At 31.6% G+C, this 20,750-nt stretch overlaps 3 protein-coding genes and 2 non-coding genes across 6 annotated transcripts; 4 read left to right on the top strand and 1 right to left on the bottom strand.

Moving 5' to 3' along the window:
- The first annotated feature begins 526 nt into the window (after positions 1 to 526).
- LOC112940810 (small nucleolar RNA U30) lies at positions 527 to 607 on the top strand. Its single transcript, XR_003245075.1, has one exon. It is a non-coding gene; the product is annotated as a small nucleolar RNA U30 (small nucleolar RNA).
- Positions 608 to 847: 240 nt separating this feature from the next.
- LOC112940809 (small nucleolar RNA U30) lies at positions 848 to 930 on the top strand. The gene has a single exon (XR_003245074.1). It is a non-coding gene; the product is annotated as a small nucleolar RNA U30 (small nucleolar RNA).
- Positions 931 to 7,082: 6,152 nt separating this feature from the next.
- On the top strand, positions 7,083 to 9,133 carry LOC101265594 (uncharacterized). The gene is made up of 5 exons (XM_004230908.4): positions 7,083 to 7,563; positions 7,645 to 7,956; positions 8,417 to 8,512; positions 8,643 to 8,710; positions 8,825 to 9,133. The coding sequence occupies exons 1-5, from the start codon at positions 7,267 to 7,269 to the stop codon at positions 8,937 to 8,939; spliced, it is 888 nt and encodes a 295-aa protein (XP_004230956.1). The 5' UTR covers positions 7,083 to 7,266; the 3' UTR covers positions 8,940 to 9,133.
- A 1,442-nt stretch (positions 9,134 to 10,575) lies between these two features.
- RD2 (protein response to dessication 2) lies at positions 10,576 to 13,416 on the top strand. Its single transcript, NM_001328642.1, is given in 5 exon segments — positions 10,576 to 10,966; positions 11,050 to 11,129; positions 12,616 to 12,734; positions 12,855 to 12,931; positions 13,037 to 13,416. Coding segments are annotated over 5 exon segments (534 nt in total). The 5' UTR covers positions 10,576 to 10,734; the 3' UTR covers positions 13,063 to 13,416.
- Positions 13,417 to 15,998: 2,582 nt separating this feature from the next.
- Positions 15,999 to 19,135, bottom strand: LOC101252729 (transcription factor bHLH63). 2 transcript variants are annotated; one of them, XM_010317004.4, is made up of 8 exons: positions 18,360 to 19,135; positions 17,763 to 18,008; positions 17,529 to 17,663; positions 17,356 to 17,427; positions 17,059 to 17,277; positions 16,859 to 16,961; positions 16,354 to 16,469; positions 15,999 to 16,199 (listed from the first exon to the last, which is right to left on the bottom strand). In XM_010317004.4, exons 1-7 carry the CDS (start codon positions 18,846 to 18,848, stop codon positions 16,393 to 16,395), a joined length of 1,341 nt encoding a protein of 446 aa, XP_010315306.1. In that variant the 5' UTR covers positions 18,849 to 19,135; the 3' UTR covers positions 15,999 to 16,199; positions 16,354 to 16,392. The 2 variants fall into 2 exon arrangements, with proteins under 2 accessions (XP_010315306.1, NP_001335303.1); NM_001348374.1 differs by lacking the exon at positions 16,354 to 16,469 and having other exon boundaries at positions 16,003 to 16,199; positions 18,360 to 19,128.
- Positions 19,136 to 20,750: the final 1,615 nt, after the last annotated feature.

Raw genomic sequence — 20,750 nt, 5'->3', positions numbered from 1 at the left:
TTTTAATGAAAATTATTATTCTTTTCTTATAAGTTTATAATTATATAAATTTCTATACAATATATAAGCATCGATATGTTAATCGCTAAGTAAGATATATTACATTTTATACATAATACACTAATCTGACGTATATTTTATACATGATACATTAATCTGATGCATACATTAATTTGATGCGCAAGATATATTAATTTGATGCACTAATACATTAATATGATGCATGAAAATATTAAATTTTAAAAATTTATAAAACTAATAAGAAATAATGATAATATTAGAAAAAGATATTTGCATCAACTGACAGACCAACAGCGTAAATGAGGTACTTGAGATCGTTCGGGTCCAAACATATAATGGGCTTTTCAAATTTAAAAGCCCATCTTTTCAATATGAACACCCGCCGCCATCTTCTATAAATTTCGTCAGAAACCCTAATCTCTCAGTTTCATAGCTCTCTCTTTTAACTTTACATTTTCTCTTCCTTCTGTTTTTGTATTTTTCTTTCTTGTGATTAAGAAAGAGGTGCGATGATGAGGTTATTGAATAATCTCGTTAATCTGATAATAGCTGAGGAAAATCTCTCTATCCATTCGTACTCCTGAGCACCTTCTTTACTTTATTTTTAAATTTTATTTTAGTTTTAGTTTTCCAGCCATCTGGGAATTTTCTCTTTTTTGGATTTGATGTTCGATATCTATAATGAAATTGAATTAATTTAGATTTGTTCTGGCTAGCAAAAATATTTTTTAACCCCAGTACTCGAAATGAAGTTATTTCATATTGGCAAATTGTTTACATCTTTGACTTATTTTTTTCAGCAGGATCTCTTAATTTCAATTTGAGGTGTGATGATGAGGTTGTTGTATAATCTCGTTAATCTGATTATTGCTGAGGACAATATCTCTATCCATTCTTAATCCACTGAGCACCTTTTTTTTTTTTGCGTCTTTGGGTAGAAACTTGAAAAATTCCTTTTGTTCATTGTTTTTTTTAACAACTCCTCTTTTAGTTTGAGGAGTTAAACTGACCTGATATGGTTTATGGTTTTTGAAAGTTTTGATACTATAATTTTGGTATCTAATTTTAAAAATATTATACTAATTTAATTTTACTATCATACTAATTTAATCTTGATATTTTCAGGAGTATTATGACTTCGATGCTTCTATCAATGTAGCCATTTCTGATGTATGATGCTAACCCTTTCTAAAAAATAATAATAAAAACTAGTACCATACCAGTTCTAGTTCTTTAAAAGCTTGAAAATCTCAACATGAATTTTGTGAATTTTCGTTGAAGCCGTGAATTTTAAATCGATAAATGACAAATAATTTCATTTTACCCTGACTTGGGTTGTCCAGTACTTTGTTTGAATGTTTAATGGAATCCTTTTTCGTATTCTTAATGAATTTTATATTTTGTATATCTCAAAATAAATAAATAGGGTAAATTAAAACATAAATTAGATATCATTATCTATATATCATCAAATTAATCTATAAAATAGTTCAAAACAATTAAAATTTCTTAAACTCATCATATAAAAAATTCATTTGAAAAAATATTTTAAAAAATACTCTTTAAAGTTGAACAATATAGTTAATTTGAAACAAAAAAATATTTTACCAATTCAATTATTTTGACAAGAGGAAAGTATTAAATATACAATTTCTCATCAATTTGATAATATGTACCTAAGTATAAACAGTTACTAAACGGGACCCAACAAATTAAAACAGATAAATGTATGAATCGACACCCATAACAATGAAATGCAAAACTGATACGGGCGAGTGTATTCTCATGTATATTCAATTTTATAGTTTTATTACTAATTAAATTTCTTTTAATGATTTTGCATATTAATTTTTATTAAAAACCTATAATATATAGAAATTATATTATGATTTTTATTTGCAATAAATATTAATAATTGATAATGAAGAAAAAAAGAATCATAATTACTATTTGAGAATTATCATTACAACAATAATAATAAAATATGATTATACAAGTATAAATAATCTAAAATCTTAACTTTCTAATAATAAAAGAATCATTATTTCTAAAAAAATATATATGTCCTACTATACAATTTTCTTCCCCTCCTACCAAAGCCCTAAAAGAAAATAATCGATAAACTTACAAGTATTATAGTATAAACATCACTCTTTCATGAATAAAAATAAAATTACTTTCAAATAATTAAATAAAATATGATAATTTTGAGATATATGACAAAACCATGAAGACCAATGATAAGTGAACAAGTAAAATTTCACTACATATTTTCAAGAGAAATGTTAGGTAATATATAATTACTTCATAGTGTTATCAAATAGTAAATATTGGATACTACATTTGTCGTTTATGTTACTCTCAATATTGTTATCTTTATAGATTAAAAATGTGTGTATAATTCATTTATTCAAGAATTATGAGGATCAACAATGTTCATTAAAGATTTTAACACATAATTTGTGTAAGATCTGTTAGGCGAGTCCCGAGCGTTGAACATTGAGCGTACGATCGAACACTTATGGCGTAAGTCCCAAACTTGAGTCTTGAAACATTTTGCTAGAATCCCGCCCCAAAGTGAGTTCCAAAACAAATTCCAGAGAAGTCGTTTAACACACTGATTATGATCAATTACTGATCCAAACCAACATGTCAAACTCCACACAAAATACAGACTCAACATATAAAACGTAACATTAGACTTTTATATTTTTCCTTACTAATTGAAAAACCCCCCAGACTTGAAGAACATTCATCACTATCACATCCATGACATCTTCAGAGGACTCGATCAACCCTGACAATACACTAGTATTCTGAATTCCCGTACTCATGTCATAGGAGCAGAAAGATTTCTTGTCCTGCTTCATGTAGAACAAAACAGAGTTGTCAGCAAAAGCGATAAATGTCATCAACTCCTCCTTCAAGAAATTCAGCTTCATGATCCGTGTTGTTTCATCCCATCTCAACTTTCTGTAATCCTTTAATACCAAAACACGGAGCTCATCTTTTACTTGTTCAACGAACGAGAGCTGGCCATTCCAATCCATGAGACTAGGGCGGGCGAAGAAACCTCCTCTAGGCAAAGTAGTATGACCAATGTAGGTCTCGTTAACCATATCCAAAACATCAATTTCCATATCATCATCATCAATATACCAAATGCAATAAGCGACTCCCTTTCTAAAGAAAACCTGAATTCTTCCGTTCCTCCTCTTGTTGTTTTCAGGACACAGCTTCACATCTCGCCAACAATAACTAGTTTTATCCCTCCCAATTCCAAGAGAGAGGATTTCATAACCATGTTGATGAACAGAAACCAACTTGACAGCTAGGCTATCGAAGACGAAATCCAAGGCGATGCATAAACTAGGATGTAGTGGATTGGGGATATCAATCCTTTGTCGTAATATAGAACATTCAATGCGGTATCTCTTAGTAGAAGAATCATGAATGCTAGTAAATTTCTTGAGATGTAAGCCTTGACTACTCGTAGTACTAATAAACTCTACTTCCTCTCTCTCCTCGTTTTCGAAATCCTTCAAAGTGCCAGTGAGATCATCCAAGTTTGAACAATATTCTGAATTTCGATAGTGAAGGAAGGCGAGATGAGGATGAAGAAAAAGGGTATTCCATAGCTTGGAAACAGATTTGAATTTGAACAATGATGAGAGGGGTAAGTAATTCAATATGTAAAATATTAATTCATCAGGAAGCTGCGGGAGATTCTCCTCCTCCTCATCAATATCATGATTAATTAATAGGAATATGATGAATACGAATGTAACCTAGATTGATATGAGACGAGGGTAGATGGATGCATCACGATTATGTATTTATAGAGAATAGAAATAGCACCTTCCTTTTTTGGTATCCCAAATCAATAGCAATAAGGAATCCTAACCTAATAAGGTTTTAGATCCAGGAATTATAATAAGGCTTTATTTAAGGAAAATTCGGACTTTTATTTATTATTAATTTTATGCTCGAAAAAAAAAAACAAGTTCTAGACCTAGCAAACACGCGAGAGCCTCCCTTGTATTTTAAAAAAAACATGACATTTTTATTTCTTTTATTTATTATTAATTTTTCGAGGCTTTTCCATCTTTAAAAAAAAAAAAACTAATTTCAAAAATTAATTATTACTAGTTAAGGATCATTTTCGACGTAGTGATATAACTCCCTAATAAGGATACAATACCATTATGTTGTCTTATACTTTAAAATATAACGGGCCATATCCATCTAGTAACCATAGAAATGGTAATCCTATTAGTTTAGAGTTAGTAGCTTTAGACGGGTTATATACTTGTTTATAATTAAGGAGATAATAATTCATAATATTAAAAAAAAGTACTGCATAGATTCTTTTTCTTTTTAAAAAAAAAAATACTGCATAATTAGATAATTAGATATTTAGGCTAAAGTATAGGATAATGTAGATTTTGGTAGATATTTAGAAGATAAGGTCATCTAGATTTTTTTGTACATCTTTCTAAAATAATTTCTAGAAACATCCATATACTAGTATAAATAAAGGTAGTCATAGTCATTTGTAATCAATCCAAGCAACCCAAATCAAATAGTCTTCTTCTATATTAAAATTTCCTTATTCAAAATATTTCCTCTCCTTTTTAACTTTCTCTTCTTCAATTGAATCTTTCAATTTTAGTAACGATCTTAGGCTAGCAGAATGCTTTCCATCTTTTATTGTTTATCTAGTTGATTCTCCATCATGTCAGGTTCTGAAAATGTTCCTCCAACACAGGGAACTTATGTTGATGGTGATACGCACAGTACTCTCTATATACATCCTTCTGCTAGTCCTGGTATGGTACTGGTTCCAGTTTAATTCGATGGAACAGGATATAGATCCTGGGAAAGGGGAGTTACGCGAGCTTTGTCAGTGAAAAACAAGCTCGGATTCATCGATGGCAGCTGTGCTAAACCAGTTACAAATTTAAGTCAGTCGCGTCAATGGCAGAGATGTGATGATATGGTAACTTCCTGGATCTTAAATTCTCTCACCAAGGAAATTTCAGATAATGTAGAATAGTTAATGATTCAGTGGAGCTTTGGAAAGAACTTGAAGATAGGTATGATCAAACGAATGAAGCAAAGTTATATCAGATTCAAAAAGAAATTAATGATCTCACACAGAAGAGTTTGGATATCACAGTCTATTACACTAGAATGAAAAAGCCTATTCTCGACATCCAAATTAGTGGAGATAGAAGTAAGAACCACAATGCATTTTTGATTTCCAACTGAATCTATTCATCCAAACAAAAAATTACCAAATAAACCTCCAGTTTTATTTGTTCATGGATTTGTTGCCAATGGAATTGTTACATGCCTTTTTCAAGTACTCTCCTTAAGTTCACATTTCGCTGTCACTTACGGAATGTATTTGCACCATTACCGTCTTCAAATAAAATATTTTCTACGATAGCATCATGAATGGCGTATAGCAAAGCAGCCTCCAATACACCGGCAACTCCCATCATATGAAAGGGGTTCAAGGTCCAAATACTATTATTAAAAATGAGTGCAGGAAGTTGGGAGAAAATGCTACAGTTCACTACATAAATTTCTTTATAATCATTATCTCAAGAAATTTCTTTCATTCTTGTAAAGTGATTGATGTGTATGCGAACATGTGACAAATTTATTTAATATTGATTTAAATTATATGGGTTGACAATATAATGAATCAATGTAAATAATTCCTGTGGTGTTAATCAATAGTCCCTCTATTTTATATATTAAGTGAGTTAGTGAATTTTTTTTTTATTGTTTAAAATAATTAAATTGTTTAAAATTTAAAAACAGACTGTTGATTTTTTCTCTCCAGATTTTATAGAAATATATACATTTAATTGTATATTTTTTTGCTCATCAATAGTACATATACAATAGATTCATTTTTATTTATCAATTAATTCAATTGGTTGATTTGTATATATCAATTACACTTTTTTTGCGGTGCACAATTTAATCTGTATATTTTAAATGAATTCATTTTTTTTAATTATTGTATAATGTTATGAATTATTCAAATATACGAACATTATTTTAAAATTTTATTCTAATATACACATTTAATTCTATTTTTCCCCATAAGTGGTACATATACAATAGATTCATTTGTATTTATCAATTAATTCAATAGATTCATTTGTACATATCAATTAAATTTTTTTGTACATATGATTTATCGATATATTTGATTTGTATATATGAAAAATTTCAAATGATATAACTCTACTATTCAGATATAATACAAACATTATTTTTCAGATTTTATACAAATATATAAATTTTATTGTATATTTTTTTCCCCATCAGAGGTACATATACAATAGATTCATTTGTATTTATCAATTAATTCAATAGATTCATTTGTTTATATAAATTAATTATTTTTGTATATATGATTTGTTGATATATTTGGTTTGTATAAGTTATAAAAAAATTCTAACAATACAACTCTGCCACACAATTACACCTATTATAAAGTAATCACTTCATACAATATACATATTCACTATAAATTTTAGACAATTATACATATAAAAAAAAATTATACTTCTAAAAAATAAAAATGCGCTGTATACATTTTTAGTGATTGCAATATCATTAGATTTGGTATATCCAAATATAAATACAAAGCATTTGATAATAAACAATTGTTAGTATTAAGGGAGTCATTTTTGGTATGAAACTCTAATGAGATAAAATTCCATCTCAACCGAAATTAGTGTCTAAATTCATTAAAAGTTTTGAAAAAACGAATTGTATAGAATATTATTCATGTGAAATATACAAAATAAAATATTCATAACTACTAAAATTATAGTTATGAATTATAATAACATAAATCGTAACTAAGGAGCCTAATTAAGTTTTCCATAATAGCAATTTATGAAAAATTCCCCCCAAATAAAGGGTAGTCAGCTCTCGTGAAAAAGGTGTTTAGAATTAAATAATTAGTCTTTTAAATATTTGAATAGGAGTATAGGACAAGGCACATAAAAAGATTAGACCGTGTCAATTGGAATATAATATTATAGCTACCCATCACAACTTGCAGTTGTACCATACACGATATTATTAATAAATGTTGTCGTGTGGGTATTGAGCACGACTCTGAATTGTTGGGTTTACTATAAAATTTCAGATCAGATATCATATCATCTTAATTCATTCATCCACAGAGAAAATTAATAGTTTGAAGAAAAAAAAATGGGAAATACATTTGTCATTTTGAAGCCAATCATTGATGGTCTAATGAAAGCTGTTGGAATGACATCCCAGCTAGTAGAAATAGAAGCAGGAACTACAATGCATTTTTGGGTTCCAAACAAAAAATTACCAAATAAACCTCCAGTTTTATTTGTTCATGGATTTGTTGCCAACGGAATTACGACATGGCTTTTTCAAATACTCTCCTTAACTTCAGATTACGCTGTCTACGTACCTGATTTACTTTTCTTCGGAGATTCCATCACTACTCGTTCTGAACGATCAACAACTATTCAGGTATCATATCAATCATTCTCATCTAAAAATTTAAGCTGTTTGTTAGTATTTTTAACTGTGCGATGTATAATTAATAAATAGGCCGAATTTTTAGCAAAGGGAATGATGAAGCTGGGTGTGGAACAGTTTTCTCTTGTTGGGCTAAGTTATGGAGGAATGGTTGGGTTCAAGTTGGCTCAAATGTATCCTCACATGGTTGAATCTATGGTTATGTCAAGCACAATTATAGAAATGACGGAATCAATTAGCAATGCATCTTTGAAAAATATTGGGTTCACTAATTGGCCTGATTTTCTTTTGCCTAAAACTGTCTCTGGAGTCAAAGTGCTTTTATCTATTGGTTCTCACAAATTGCCATGGCTGCCTCAATTTTTCTACAACGATTTTCACGAGGTATCTAGTTAAATTTCTTTAACAGAAAAATGTTAAAATTATCCTTGAACTATTTATCGTTATTATTATTACTCTAGTTAAATTAATTTAACGCAAAAAGACCAAAATAGCCCTTAAACTATTTACTGTTATTATTACTTGTGCTAATCTACATGATTATGTTTGATGATCTAATGAAAACGTCTAATTAGGATCCAAATAGCAACTGTATGTTTACAACTATTTCAAGTAAAGGAAGAAATAGAAGCAGCCCACAAAAGTCAAAAGTGGATAAACAACTTTATTTTGATGATTAGACATACATGGACCATTTTTTTTTAGCGAAACATCAAATCACAGAATTTGATTTTTTTTTTCTTTCTACTAAAGTCGGTTATAAAGTGCCAACTACGAATTCGCTACAATTCAATTATTTTAGTTTAAATTTTGTATTAATATTAAATTCAATAACTTAAAACAGGCAATGTTTAGCAACAGAAAGGAAAAAGTGGAACTTCTTGAAGCCTTAGTAGTCAATGACAAAGACGCCACTATTAAGACCCCTAATTACTCTCAGGTTTGTCTAATCTTAATTTATTTTTAACAAATGAAAAATTTAAATAGTCACTGCACGACTAATTTAATACCTCCCTGATCTGTTGATGAAACTAGTATTTATTAATATCTTTGTTTATTATTTTACACAGAAAATTTATATTTTATGCGGAGACGATGATAAGATTTTTAATAAGACGTTTTCTGATGACATGAAAGAGTAAGTCCTTAGCAACTTTGGTTGAGTCTAGATTTGTTGAACAATTTTGGAATTTAAAACTAATATATTAAATTTTATCAATTATCTAATAAGAATGATTTAAAATGAGTGCAGGAAGTTGGGAAAAAATACGACAATTCAATATATAAAGAATGCAGGACATCTGGTTCAATTGGAGCGACCATGCACTTATAATCATTATCTCAAAAAATTCCTTTCATCTTCGTGATGTGAACTCATGAACATGTGACAAAATCGTACAATAACAATTTAAGTTAATTATTTTGGTGATGTTAATTAGTATTATTACCTAGAAAATAATTGTTATCTAGGTAATTGTTGGTGTCTTTAATTATTGCTTAAAGTGATATGCTGTTTTCTTATATGGAATGTATTAATAATAATTTAATTTGTTAGTATCAACTTCTCGATTGAGTTTTAATATAGTAAAAATCTTTTTAGCTAGAAAATTTATCTAAAATTTTACAATGTATATTTTACCTTTTTAAATATTTTTATCCTTTTAACTTTAATATCTTTTAACTAAAAAAATATAAAAAAGATCAATTAACTTTTTTAATTTTTTGGCTAGATTCTGGCCAAAATATAAGCCCATGTTGTATTAGTGGTTCAAACAAATTATAGGGACAAAATAGGAATCGACCGATATTTATTCATCATCATTTGTCAATTAGAGTAAAAATGATAAAACTAACTCAAGAGGTTAATTAACTAGACCTGTGATTAATTCTAAATGATCAGAAAAATTGACTAGAATTTAATTAGAAAAATTTTAAAAAAAAATTATAATATATTTTTTATTTTAAAATAAATTATTATTATTATTTTAAATTTAAAACTATTAAATGAAAAGCTAAAATTGTTAAAAAGTAACATAAGTAAAATATAATTCTGATCAAATTTTCTAGGGGGTAATTTCCTAGATAGTCACCCATGTTTGAGAAATTATATAGGAATATCACTTGTGTTTGTTTTAGGACTATTTAGCACCCAACTTTGCCTATTTTCTTCAAATATACTTGACATAAAAAAAATACATTATTTTTCTTCTACTAGGGTGTCATGTCACAATTTTTTTTATTAAAAAATATATGCTTTAAATGTATTTAAACATTGGTTGCAATATGTTTTTCTAAAAAAATATTGTTTTCTATTAAAATTTTCTTTGTATATCTAAAAAACAAAACATTTTCAAAAAATATAAATAGAAAAAAATATTTTTCTAAAAAAATATATTGCAACCTAATGTTTAAATAGGTTTAAAGCATTTCTTTTTAATAATAAAAAATAAAAAATGTGACATGACACCCTAATAGGAAAAAAATAATGTATTTTTTGAGTCAAATATATTTTGAGATAAATAAGCAAAGTTGGGTGATATTATTTTCTATTAAAATTTATCTTTGTATATCTAAAGAACAAAACATTTTCAAAAAACATAAATAGAAAACAATATTTTTTTTAAAAAAATATTGCAATCTAATGTTTAAATAGGTTCAAAGCATTTATTTTTAATAATAAAAAAAAAAATATGATATGGCATCCTAATAAAAAAAATAATATATTTTTTTATGTCAAGTATATTTTAAAAAAATTAAATAATATTGTAATCCTAAAATAAACATAAGTGATATTCTTATATAATTTACGAAACATGAATAATTATCTAGGCAAATTACTCAATTTTCTAAGCAAAAGGATTTATCTATATTTTACATTACCATAATTTTTCATACAAGTAATGATTAGAAAGGCTAAAAGTGAGGAAAACGTGTCAAAGTTAAAATGCTTTCCGCGAATGGCAAATCAGAATGGCGCAACTTTATTCGTTGAATTTCAAACAAGGTGGCTGGTGTCCGTGTCTCTCATACTTTTAAACGTGATCGCTTTATCCTACTATTTATATGTAAATCGTATACGAATTGGAAAATACTCGGATTACCCAAAACGCAAATCTCACACAATTTTGCATAATCCAAAAAAAATTAACCAAAAAGAAGGCAATGGAAACGGTTATGGAAGACGAAAAGTACAATTGGAGCGAAGTGAAGCTTCATTCTCTCATACCCATAGTGCCGGAGCCGGAGCTCGATAGGGAAACCGGCGAACGGCGTCGCGGCCGTGATATAGTGATCGCTATAGATCACGGTCCTAATAGCAAACACGCTTTTGATTGGGCCGTTACTCACCTTTGCCGTCTCGCCGATACGCTTCATCTCGTTCACGCCGTCTCCAGTAAGTTTGCATCTCCGTTTTAATCAATTGATCTTAATAATAAGTGTTAATATACAACTCTATTTGTTGCTAATTTTGTTCAGGTCTGAAAAATGAGATAGTTTATGAGGCTACGCAAGGACTCATGGAGAAGCTTGCTGTTGAGGCTTTTTCGGTTGCTATGGTTAGTCTCTCTTTGGTCTTACAGTAAGTAATTATGTACTGTGTATTAACTATTAGGTATTTGGATAATCTATTAAAATCTGCATTTACTCTGTATAATTAAAACATTAGTTGGATTCTCCAATTGGATTGATAAATGTTTCCGGTTGTACCTTGGCCATTATATAGTAATGTTTGTATTAATTATCATATATGATAAAAATTATTAGCATAATGCAATTAACAAAAGTGATTACCCGCGACCATTCTCACAACTACATTCCTCAATCTGATTAATGTAATCACTAAAATCAATCTACTTCTCTCATAACTGTGTTGTAATATCTAAGGCGTCGTTACATACCGCCAAAACATTTTCTGGAAAAAATGAACCATCTCACATTTGAATTTTGAATATCAAAGGTTCTCAAAAGATTAAAGAGACACCATTTTCCCTCGCAACATGGAAGGTACATGCTGCAAAATTCTTGAAGATGAATATTTAAGGACTTCGTGTAATTAACATAAGAAACAATTGTTCCTTTGAATATTTAAGGACATTCAGTTGCTTGAATAAGGAATAATTCATGTTAGGAAATATATATATAACTGTTAATCAGAAGCAAACTTTAACATGTTTCATTACAAATTGATTTACTGGTCTTCATCTGAACGGGTTTTCATCATGATCATTGCTTCTCAAGTTTTAGCTGCTCATATATAGCTTTACTCTGCTGGAAAATACCATGCTTCAAATGGTTTGATGGATTTATTTAACATGCATGTAAGTTTTCATAATCATATACCATGAAATAGGCTGCGTGTGAGAGTTGATTCTAGTCAGGTGCCCAACCTGTTACCCATTGTTTTTTAGCCTATAGTTTCTATTTTTATAAGTCTAGAATTTGATTAGCAGTCATAAGACATCATGTTCCAAAGGCTTATGTCCCTGACTGGGACGGACCCTGAGGGCTTGAGGAATGTCAGAAATTAATCTAGTTGTTGCTTGAATGATACATGTGTCTTTAATTTTCTAATTATTTTTCTTAGTTATTTCACATGATATGCTATTTCTTGCAAGTTTTTATTTGTTATGCAACAGTATCTTCATGAGTTTTCTCCATTTTGTTTGTTTATAGTTTTGTTGACAATTGACATATGTGCAAGTTTAGTTCTGCTAGCACATTAGAAATATTCTCATGGCATATGTAACATATGCATTTCCAGTTCTACTGGAGAGATATTTTTCTTGCTGATCTTCCACTTGATATATATTTTTTTCATTTTAAAGCCTTAAGCCGTGTAACAAGAAGACCTTTTTCATCACAAAAGAATGTACTATAAACCCCGAGAAAGTTTGTAATTGTTGGTTTTATTGAATTTGAACTTGGTTTCATTGAGCTTGACCACATGTAAACCAATAATCTCTATAGTTCTGGTTTCATAGGTATAATTTCTAGAAGTTGATAACACAGTACACTCAGTTCTTTGTATTCATGTTGAAATAGGTGAAGACAGTGGCTAGGATTGTGGAAGGAGATGCTGGAAAGGTAATTTGCAAGGAAGCAGAAAGGTTGAAGCCTTCAGCTGTGGTTATGGGAACCAGGGGACGTGGCATAATTCAAAGGTCTTTCTCTCTCTCTCTCTCTCTCTCACACACACACACACACACAGAGACCTGTGTACGCATTGGTTACTAATTGGTTGTTAAGTCGATTACTGATTTTCCTGGTTAATTTCCCATTAGTGTACTGCAAGGAAGTGTCGCTGAGTATTGCTTACACAACTGTAAGATAGCACCGGTCATCATAGTTCCTGGAAAAGGTATAATGTTTACACAATTCTGTCCTTTAGTATTGGTTTGTATTTTCTTTTTCTAATATGAATCGTAGCAAAAATCTAAACTAGTCCAAATTATTGCCACAACAGAAGCTGGGGAAGTCTCTGTGATTTAATCGAGCTTTCAAAGTTTGAGGAACTTACTCTGAATTGATGTCCATCCAAGTAATGCTGATTGGTATGATATAATGGCAGCAGCTGTATTACTAGTGGCAGGTTCTTCCTTTATAATGTCCGTGCTTATATAAAAAGCTTATGCTATCATTGATGTAAAGTATTTTTATCTGGTTTTAAATTGTGCTTATTTTAGGTCTTCAGTATTTAAGTTTGTTTATAATACCAATTTATATTGTGAAAAGTTGCTGATAGCAGTGACAAAACTCATCTATATACACTTTGGATAATGTTCCTTAGAGATTGATGACTTACCATTTGTGCTGGAATACTTTAACAATTTCTGTAATGAAGACGTAAGACATCTCATATAGACCCAAGAATCATATAAGCAGGAAAAGCAAAATTCAAGATCTGAATCCTTAGCTCCATTAGAAGGATTCTTTCAAAACTCCACCAAAATCATGTCTAGTTCAGTCACTTTTCCCCTGCTCATGCTATGAATAGCACCCTTAACCTCCTCAATTTTAATACTTCTACAGTATCCAATATTTCGATGTCTCTCGAAGTGCTCCTAATTACCAAGCTCAATGTTCCTGTCCTCTTCTTCACTCAAGAGTTTATGTAAGTATGTCTGTCATCTCCCTCTAATGAGTGCCTCTTATGTTCATAGATTCTAGAGGGATTCTTTAAGAAGTTGAGAGCTGGGGAAAGGGCATAAACATCAATGTTATGTAAAATTGTTGGTTCAAGTGTGCTGTACTGTACACCAGAAATTATGAGAACCATCTTAGATTTCTAGGAAACAATGATTCTATTCCAAATATAGCGGATTCTATAACAGCATTCTGCCTTTTCAAAGACAGAGCACTCGTGGCACACACTTGGCCCTTTGTGAAGATTTAAATTGATACTACCTAGGAAGAACCACAAACCAAAAGCTACCTGTTGAGATGGGATAGCCCAAGGCTATATAAAGCCCACATTAGCACATTGCAATACGGGTCGGGACTCAAGTCCCATTTCTTACAATGGACCATAATAAACTACAACGTTCTGCATCCGTCGTCCTCGACGGCTCTACACTTTCCCTCTACCACAAGTAAATAGCTCTTTCCAAGGTAGCCATTTTTTAGTCAGGTGTCTAAGAATCTGTCATGAGCTGTGCGCTAGATGTTTCTAGCCCCGAGTGGGCATTGCAATACTGATGTCAACATCCATGGCACGGTAGGTGGTAACTAGCTCCTGATAATGTCGAGACAATCCTGGGAGAACCACACCCCAAAAGCTAGTTATTAAGGTGGTAGAGCGCTAGGCTGTATAACTACCACATCAACATATCGTAGCCTTAGTGGGTCCTGAAAGATAACAAGTAACACCATCTTTCAGCATCTATTCCGGCAAGAAGAATCCAGTAGATTTTGTCTGCAGAAGAGGCCAGGTCCCCCTTGTTCACTGAAAGTTAAGGTAAGCAGTTGTTTTAGAACAAAGAAATAATGGCGAAAGGCACAAGATGACATACACTAGGCCCAATAGTGTGCTGCCTGGTCTCGGATGAATGCCTCTGATTTGCTCTGAACCATCAAAAATAAAAAGATACCCTCCTGAACATAATGGAGACTATATTCCATTATGCTGAATGAGAGATTAAAAACAACAAGAAGGTCTTGCAACCCCTCTCCCTTCAACCAAAAAAAGAAGGAAGATGCGAGCACAAAAAAAGAATATAGAGAAAAAGAAACTCCCTCACTGGTGGAGTGGAGTAATGAGTTAGATTACATGGCAAGCAGTCACTACTTCTAGTTTTCTTAATGATAATCTACCGGAAACCATTCTTTTTGTATTCAAAGCCACCAATATGGCATCTCCATGCATGCTGTCAGTGGAACTTGGATATGATTTTGAATATCTTTCAATCCCTGGTATAAACCACATAAACTTCTTATTTCTTTGTCCAACCGATTAAAACAATATTTGACAGACTGATGTGAAATATAATGATGCTCTAATTACAAAGTGTATTTTAATTCTGTGATATGAGTATGAGCTTCCATATGATTAGCGACTCGTTTTCTATTTCTTTTGTAATAGAGAAGGAATCAATCCTAATAACTAGTGGTTTAGATGTCTCAATATCACCAATTATTTTGAAAGAGAAAAAAAAAGCATTTTTTCTCTAGGTCTTTATCGACATGTCTTATTCTACCCAAAAAGCAACTAGGGTAGCCACTATGGTATTCTTTTGGCTTCCTTTCAGTATAGTCATGGAGATGGAGTGCTCAATATCTCCATTCAGGTAATAGTCAAAAGGAGTAACAGCTTGTGCCACTTGATGAGTATGACCCTTAATAATCAATGTTTGCAAATTTTATGCTTAAGTGGAAAATAATATAATCATAAGCAGTTTTTATTGATTACAAATGTAAATTACAATACTACTGTAACAACAACTACTTCTTAGTGTCAAATAAGATGGGGTCTAGTTGGTTATATGAACACTGACCAATTAGGTATCATAAATGACAGTAAATAGATAAATATAGATGTCTTACGAAGTACTTCTCATTTTATTTAGAGTAATAGGAAAAGTAATTAAGCTAATGGTCTGGTTGAGAGATTTCAGCTGATTTATGTTGCAACATTGTGATAATTTCATGTCCAAACAAATTACTTCTGAGATTCAAATTTCGCGCTCGACACTTTTCCTCGGGGATTTCTTGGTTTTGAAAAAAGGAACAAATTTTGCGCTTCTGTTCTGATGCAGTTTCTTTCATTTACATCTCCAGGAATTGATTTTGTGTGCCTCTATATATAATATATATAGATGGAAATTAGATTTATGTATATACAATTTTCCAAAATTTTAAACTTCTTTTCTAGCTTCTTTATTCTATTGGCTGCAATTGTGTTTTGATCAACTGTGATAGAGAAGATATGATTTCCAATGAACAGTGTCATAGTATTGCTTTGATACTCTTGAACTGCAACATTTACTTACATAATATACTATGTTATGTACTTGGAAAAAAAGAATCAGGATCCATGACATCTGAGGTGAAGTCATATCAAGGATCTTGAATATGTCTAGAATTATAAGGTCACATTTCCATCTTCAGGTCATGTCCAGCTTCAGCAAAACCTGCACAGTGGTCATTTTTAAACTTCAATACTTGAACAAAAGCCTAACTGCGATTATTCTGGTGTTGGTGTTAAATTTCAGATTGATAAGGGCCATAGGTCCCTTTAAGTGTGGACAAAGGTTCAAATTCAGTACAGGCAGAAAGAACACTTACTGATTTCTTTCAATATGCGTACGACTTGTTGGTTAGTAATTACCCGATATGTGGGTGATAGTAATTGGTGGATACTCGTGGAATAGTTGAAGAGCACGCTAATTGCCCAGATACAACTGTTATAAAAAATAAAAAAAAGGAAAAATAGGGCCCTCCAAAGACTCGAAATCTTAATAATGTAGTTGAATAATAGCTGATCATTTTTGTTGGATGGTTAGTACCTGCCTATCAATCAACTACTTGGGGGAATTTTTCGATGTGCAAAAGTAACACAGTTTTGATCATTTAAGGTGGAAGACAGAAATAAAGGGAAGATACCTAATCAGCATCCTTTTTCAACAGGAGTATAAATCAAAGAGGACCCAACTATTCTTGAAGCAATATGATAGGTTCTGGGTCTCTAACATGGAAAGTAACACCCACCTTAATTGATTTTTTATCTTCTTATTGGTGAAGCATCATAGACAGGATAGAAATATTGACTAGACATGTCACTTGTGCATACCTGTACACGGATGGGGAAGAAACTGTGCTGATCTTCCTTGTTGAAGCTCCATTGCATACATGTTATCTAAATCAGTGTTCCAAGTTTGAAAGCTCTGAACTTGCTGTATGTTGAATGAAACTTTTCTTTAGCAAATTGAAAGAGAAAAAAGAGAGAAGGAAATTAACTGTTTATTGACTAAGATTGGTTCAATTGATTACATTGATACTTGATGAGTCGAGAAACATTTCAGGAATTGGTACAGGAGCGCTAGTGGTTCTACGTAGTGCCATTTCGTTTAGATTTACAATACCCATTTCTAATCCAGAACTTGACATTATTTGCTGCAATGAATTGAACTGGCGTTGGGCCATACTAAGCATTTCAGATGATGTTCCAGCTCCCACTGCGGAAAAAGTAGACGTGCTAGTTGCAAATATCTGGAGAAGTAAATGTGAAGTAAGAACATAATTTTATTCTGAAGAACGAAATAATTTCTTGATATGATGTTCCCTTACATCTTTGTTGAAGAAATTGTCTGCATCGATATCAAGCCTTGGATTAACAGCAGCTAGTTTCATGGATAGGAACTGTCATGATAATGAATTGTCAAATAGAGAATCTCAATCATAATTTTTCTAGCAACAACTCAAGTACCTAGAGGACTATTGTTTTTTTAGATCTTTTTTACCTCTACTTGTCTTTGGAGAGATTGGACGTAGTTGATTATTTCATCTAGCATTCCTGCTTTCCCTGTTATCTTGTTACAACCTGGTACTAAATCTTGCAGGAATCTCATTCTCTCACTGATCTTTTCCCTTCTTACCTGCCAAAAATATGAATTAACTTGCTGGTTAAGTTGTTTGTTAGAGTAAAATATTACTGATGATTAGTAAAGAACACTTGGACCAAGTTTGCAACTCACTCTTTCAGCCAAACTGTGACTATCAGTGGCTTGACCTCGACGTGCTCTGACATGTATATAGTCGAGCTTTTTATCATCGGTAATTTTGGACTTCTCCTTTGAAGTATCAGAATTTTCCTTACTGTTGCTACTGTTAGTCGCACTCCTTTTGTTGCTTTTTTTCTCTGTTGTTACCTTGGAAGAATCATCCTCCTCTTCGATGCATTCTTTCAATTTCTTGTCTTTGGTTTCCTCTTCTGCAACCTCCTGAAAAATGTTCACCAACTATAGCTTACAGGACTGTTGAATTGTGTGAACAACTGGTACAAACGATAAATCTAATTGCATATTTTTAATTACATAATTATATTATATATCAAGACGTGAGATGTGGATCTAATTCTTTATATGAAAGTAGGTTTTTTTTTAATCTTTTTGGGTGGCTTGTGAGAGTTGAACTCTAAACCTTTGACTATTCTAATTTCTTGTTGAGGTGCGTGACTATCTATCTATCTAGACACTCTTAGAATAAGCACGCGTTGAATTACTTAACTATTTATGCCTCAACCACACCGAAATGCAGGATAGAGAGACAGTTTGAGTTTGAGTTGAACATACCTTGAGATGCTGATTCTTATCTGCTTTCCTTTTCTTGAAGCTCTCTCTGCCTCTGTTAGAACTCAGCCTAGTGTCTTTGGGTTTAACAACATTGTCCGCCATGGTAGGCGGGCAACTTGTAGTTCTTGAAATAGCATAGTTCATTTCAGATGGGTGTGACATTCCTCCGTGTCCAACTCCAACTGGAACATAATCAAAACCATTAGTACCAGTGGTCCCAAAACCACCCCAACTGTTCTCCATACAGGGGTCTGGCTTTATTGCCCGAGTCACAAGCTCATTAAGACTCTGATCGTTTACATTGATCAGACCATGAAATTGTTGAGCTTCAGCCGTTTGATGAAAAGAATTCATGAGTTGATCATTTTGTCCATTAAAATAACTCATCTCTTGTTGCTGCACCTGCCATTTCGTTCTATCAAGCACGCTCAATTCTGAGCTTCCATTGCTAGTGATGTTATGTAGCATTTCTGGTAATGCAATATTCATCAATAATAGAGATCCTTTTTTCAGAAAGAGTTTAAGAGAAGAAAAAGCTGCTACTGTCACTTTGCGGAAAGTAACAAAGGCGATTCAAAATTGCACTAGAAAAGAAAATATTAGGTAGCTTCCTAACGCGTTCCTTATTTGTTACGTCCTCTTGAACCAACTCCCTCTTTATTTCGCTTCAAGTACTATGAATACAACTTTAGAATAGAAGAAATTGTGTTGTTCTATCTTTTCCTTTTTCTGTTAGTGTGTGTGAGAGAAAGAAGAGAGTATAATGCGTGAAGCTTAGAGGTATTAGGAAAGTGGGGTTTAAATAAGTATGACAAAAGGATGCCAAATTGTATTTACTTTTTTTTATTTAACTGAATATATAACGTCATATATTAATGTACATGACAGAAACTGTGTTGCTAAATATTTAGAGGAAAATACATAATTTTAATTTAGTTCGACTTTTAAGTGGGGCAGGGGTCATGGAACGTAACTATACCAATACCAAAGTGGGCCCAGGTAGACATGACTAACCACGTGAGACTGTCCCGCGAGAAGGTAAAGTTTGAGAGAGCTTTTTTTGGGCCTGAAATGAGAAGTGAGAATAGTATTCAATTGGGTCTCCCACTGATACGTGTAAATCAATGGACCCATCAAAGGTGACATGTCAGAAGGATGAGGTGGACACCAGCCTAAAAAACGGGATAACGGGGTTTTCAGAATTCTGTGCGATTGGTGTTTGGTACCTCAAAGTTTGAGAAACACCTCTCTCATGCTATATTAAATACCGTAACAGCAGAATCTCAGATATTAGGGGGTTGTCCGTTGCCAAAAATAGAATTTCTTTTTTTTTAATTTTTTACTTTCTTCATCCACTGTTATTTGACTGATATATTAAAATAGTTGTACAGACTATTTTAATAATGATTAGCAGTAGTTATATTAGTCATAAAGATTTTTTAAATATTTTATCTTGACAAACAATAGTAATTTAAAAGGAGTAATTTCTAAAGGGAAAAAAATTAAACAAATTTTGAAATAGAATTTTAAGTAAACTAACACTAGAAGGTAAAATTTAAAATCTTTGATGCAATGTTCGTTTTCCTTCTTGCGAACCGCGGAAGTACCTAGAACCTAGATGTGTGTAGCTCGTTTCTCTTCCACCTCTTTTTGGTTAAAGCACACATAAAAAAGAGTAGGGTCATCAAAAGTTTGATTTGTAAAAAGGGTGAAAACTTTAATTAGATATTTTTATTATAATTTGGATTGCAACTTCTTAGTCATCAAACAATTTTGAAGGTGAGTTATGAAATAGCAGATTGGTAGCGATTTGAAAGTGAGTTATGTTAGTACTAAATTCTATGTAAATAATATCATGTTTGGTACTTGATAAGAAAGTAAGTTATGTATCATTAAGAAGTTGTTTGATCTGCAATTTAAAAATTGCATAACTACAGCAAGTAGTATAAGTTAATGAAGAAACCTATTTATGCATAACAACTAACACATAAATATAACTAAATACGGCATAGATAATATATAAATTCTAAAGAAAATATTCTTGTATTTAACCTTGTGAGAGCCTTACTTAATCCACAGTCCACAAGATATGATGATATGTGTGATTACCATTATGTTAAAACTCCAATTAGGTATTCCAACTTGATTGGTAACAGAAAAAGGGATAATTAGATAGTCACGGGTGATTCATTAGTAATAATTGAGTATTTTGTAGGTCATTTATAATTAATCAAACACAAAAGTTTCCAAAAAGGTAGTTAGATGACATTTTAATAGATAACATAATATAAGAATTAATCTGGATAGTGTGATGGAGGACCACTAAAAAAGTTTTTTTTTTTTTGGGTGGATGGGTGGGGGGGGGGGGGTGTGGTCTGGACAGATTTTCTA

Source organism: Solanum lycopersicum, chromosome 1 (assembly GCF_036512215.1).
Source record: "Solanum lycopersicum chromosome 1, SLM_r2.1".
Classification (NCBI taxonomy): Eukaryota; Viridiplantae; Streptophyta; class Magnoliopsida; order Solanales; family Solanaceae; genus Solanum; species Solanum lycopersicum.
Note: the sequence above shows the minus strand (reverse complement) of the source record. Positions and strands in the feature narration are given on the sequence as shown.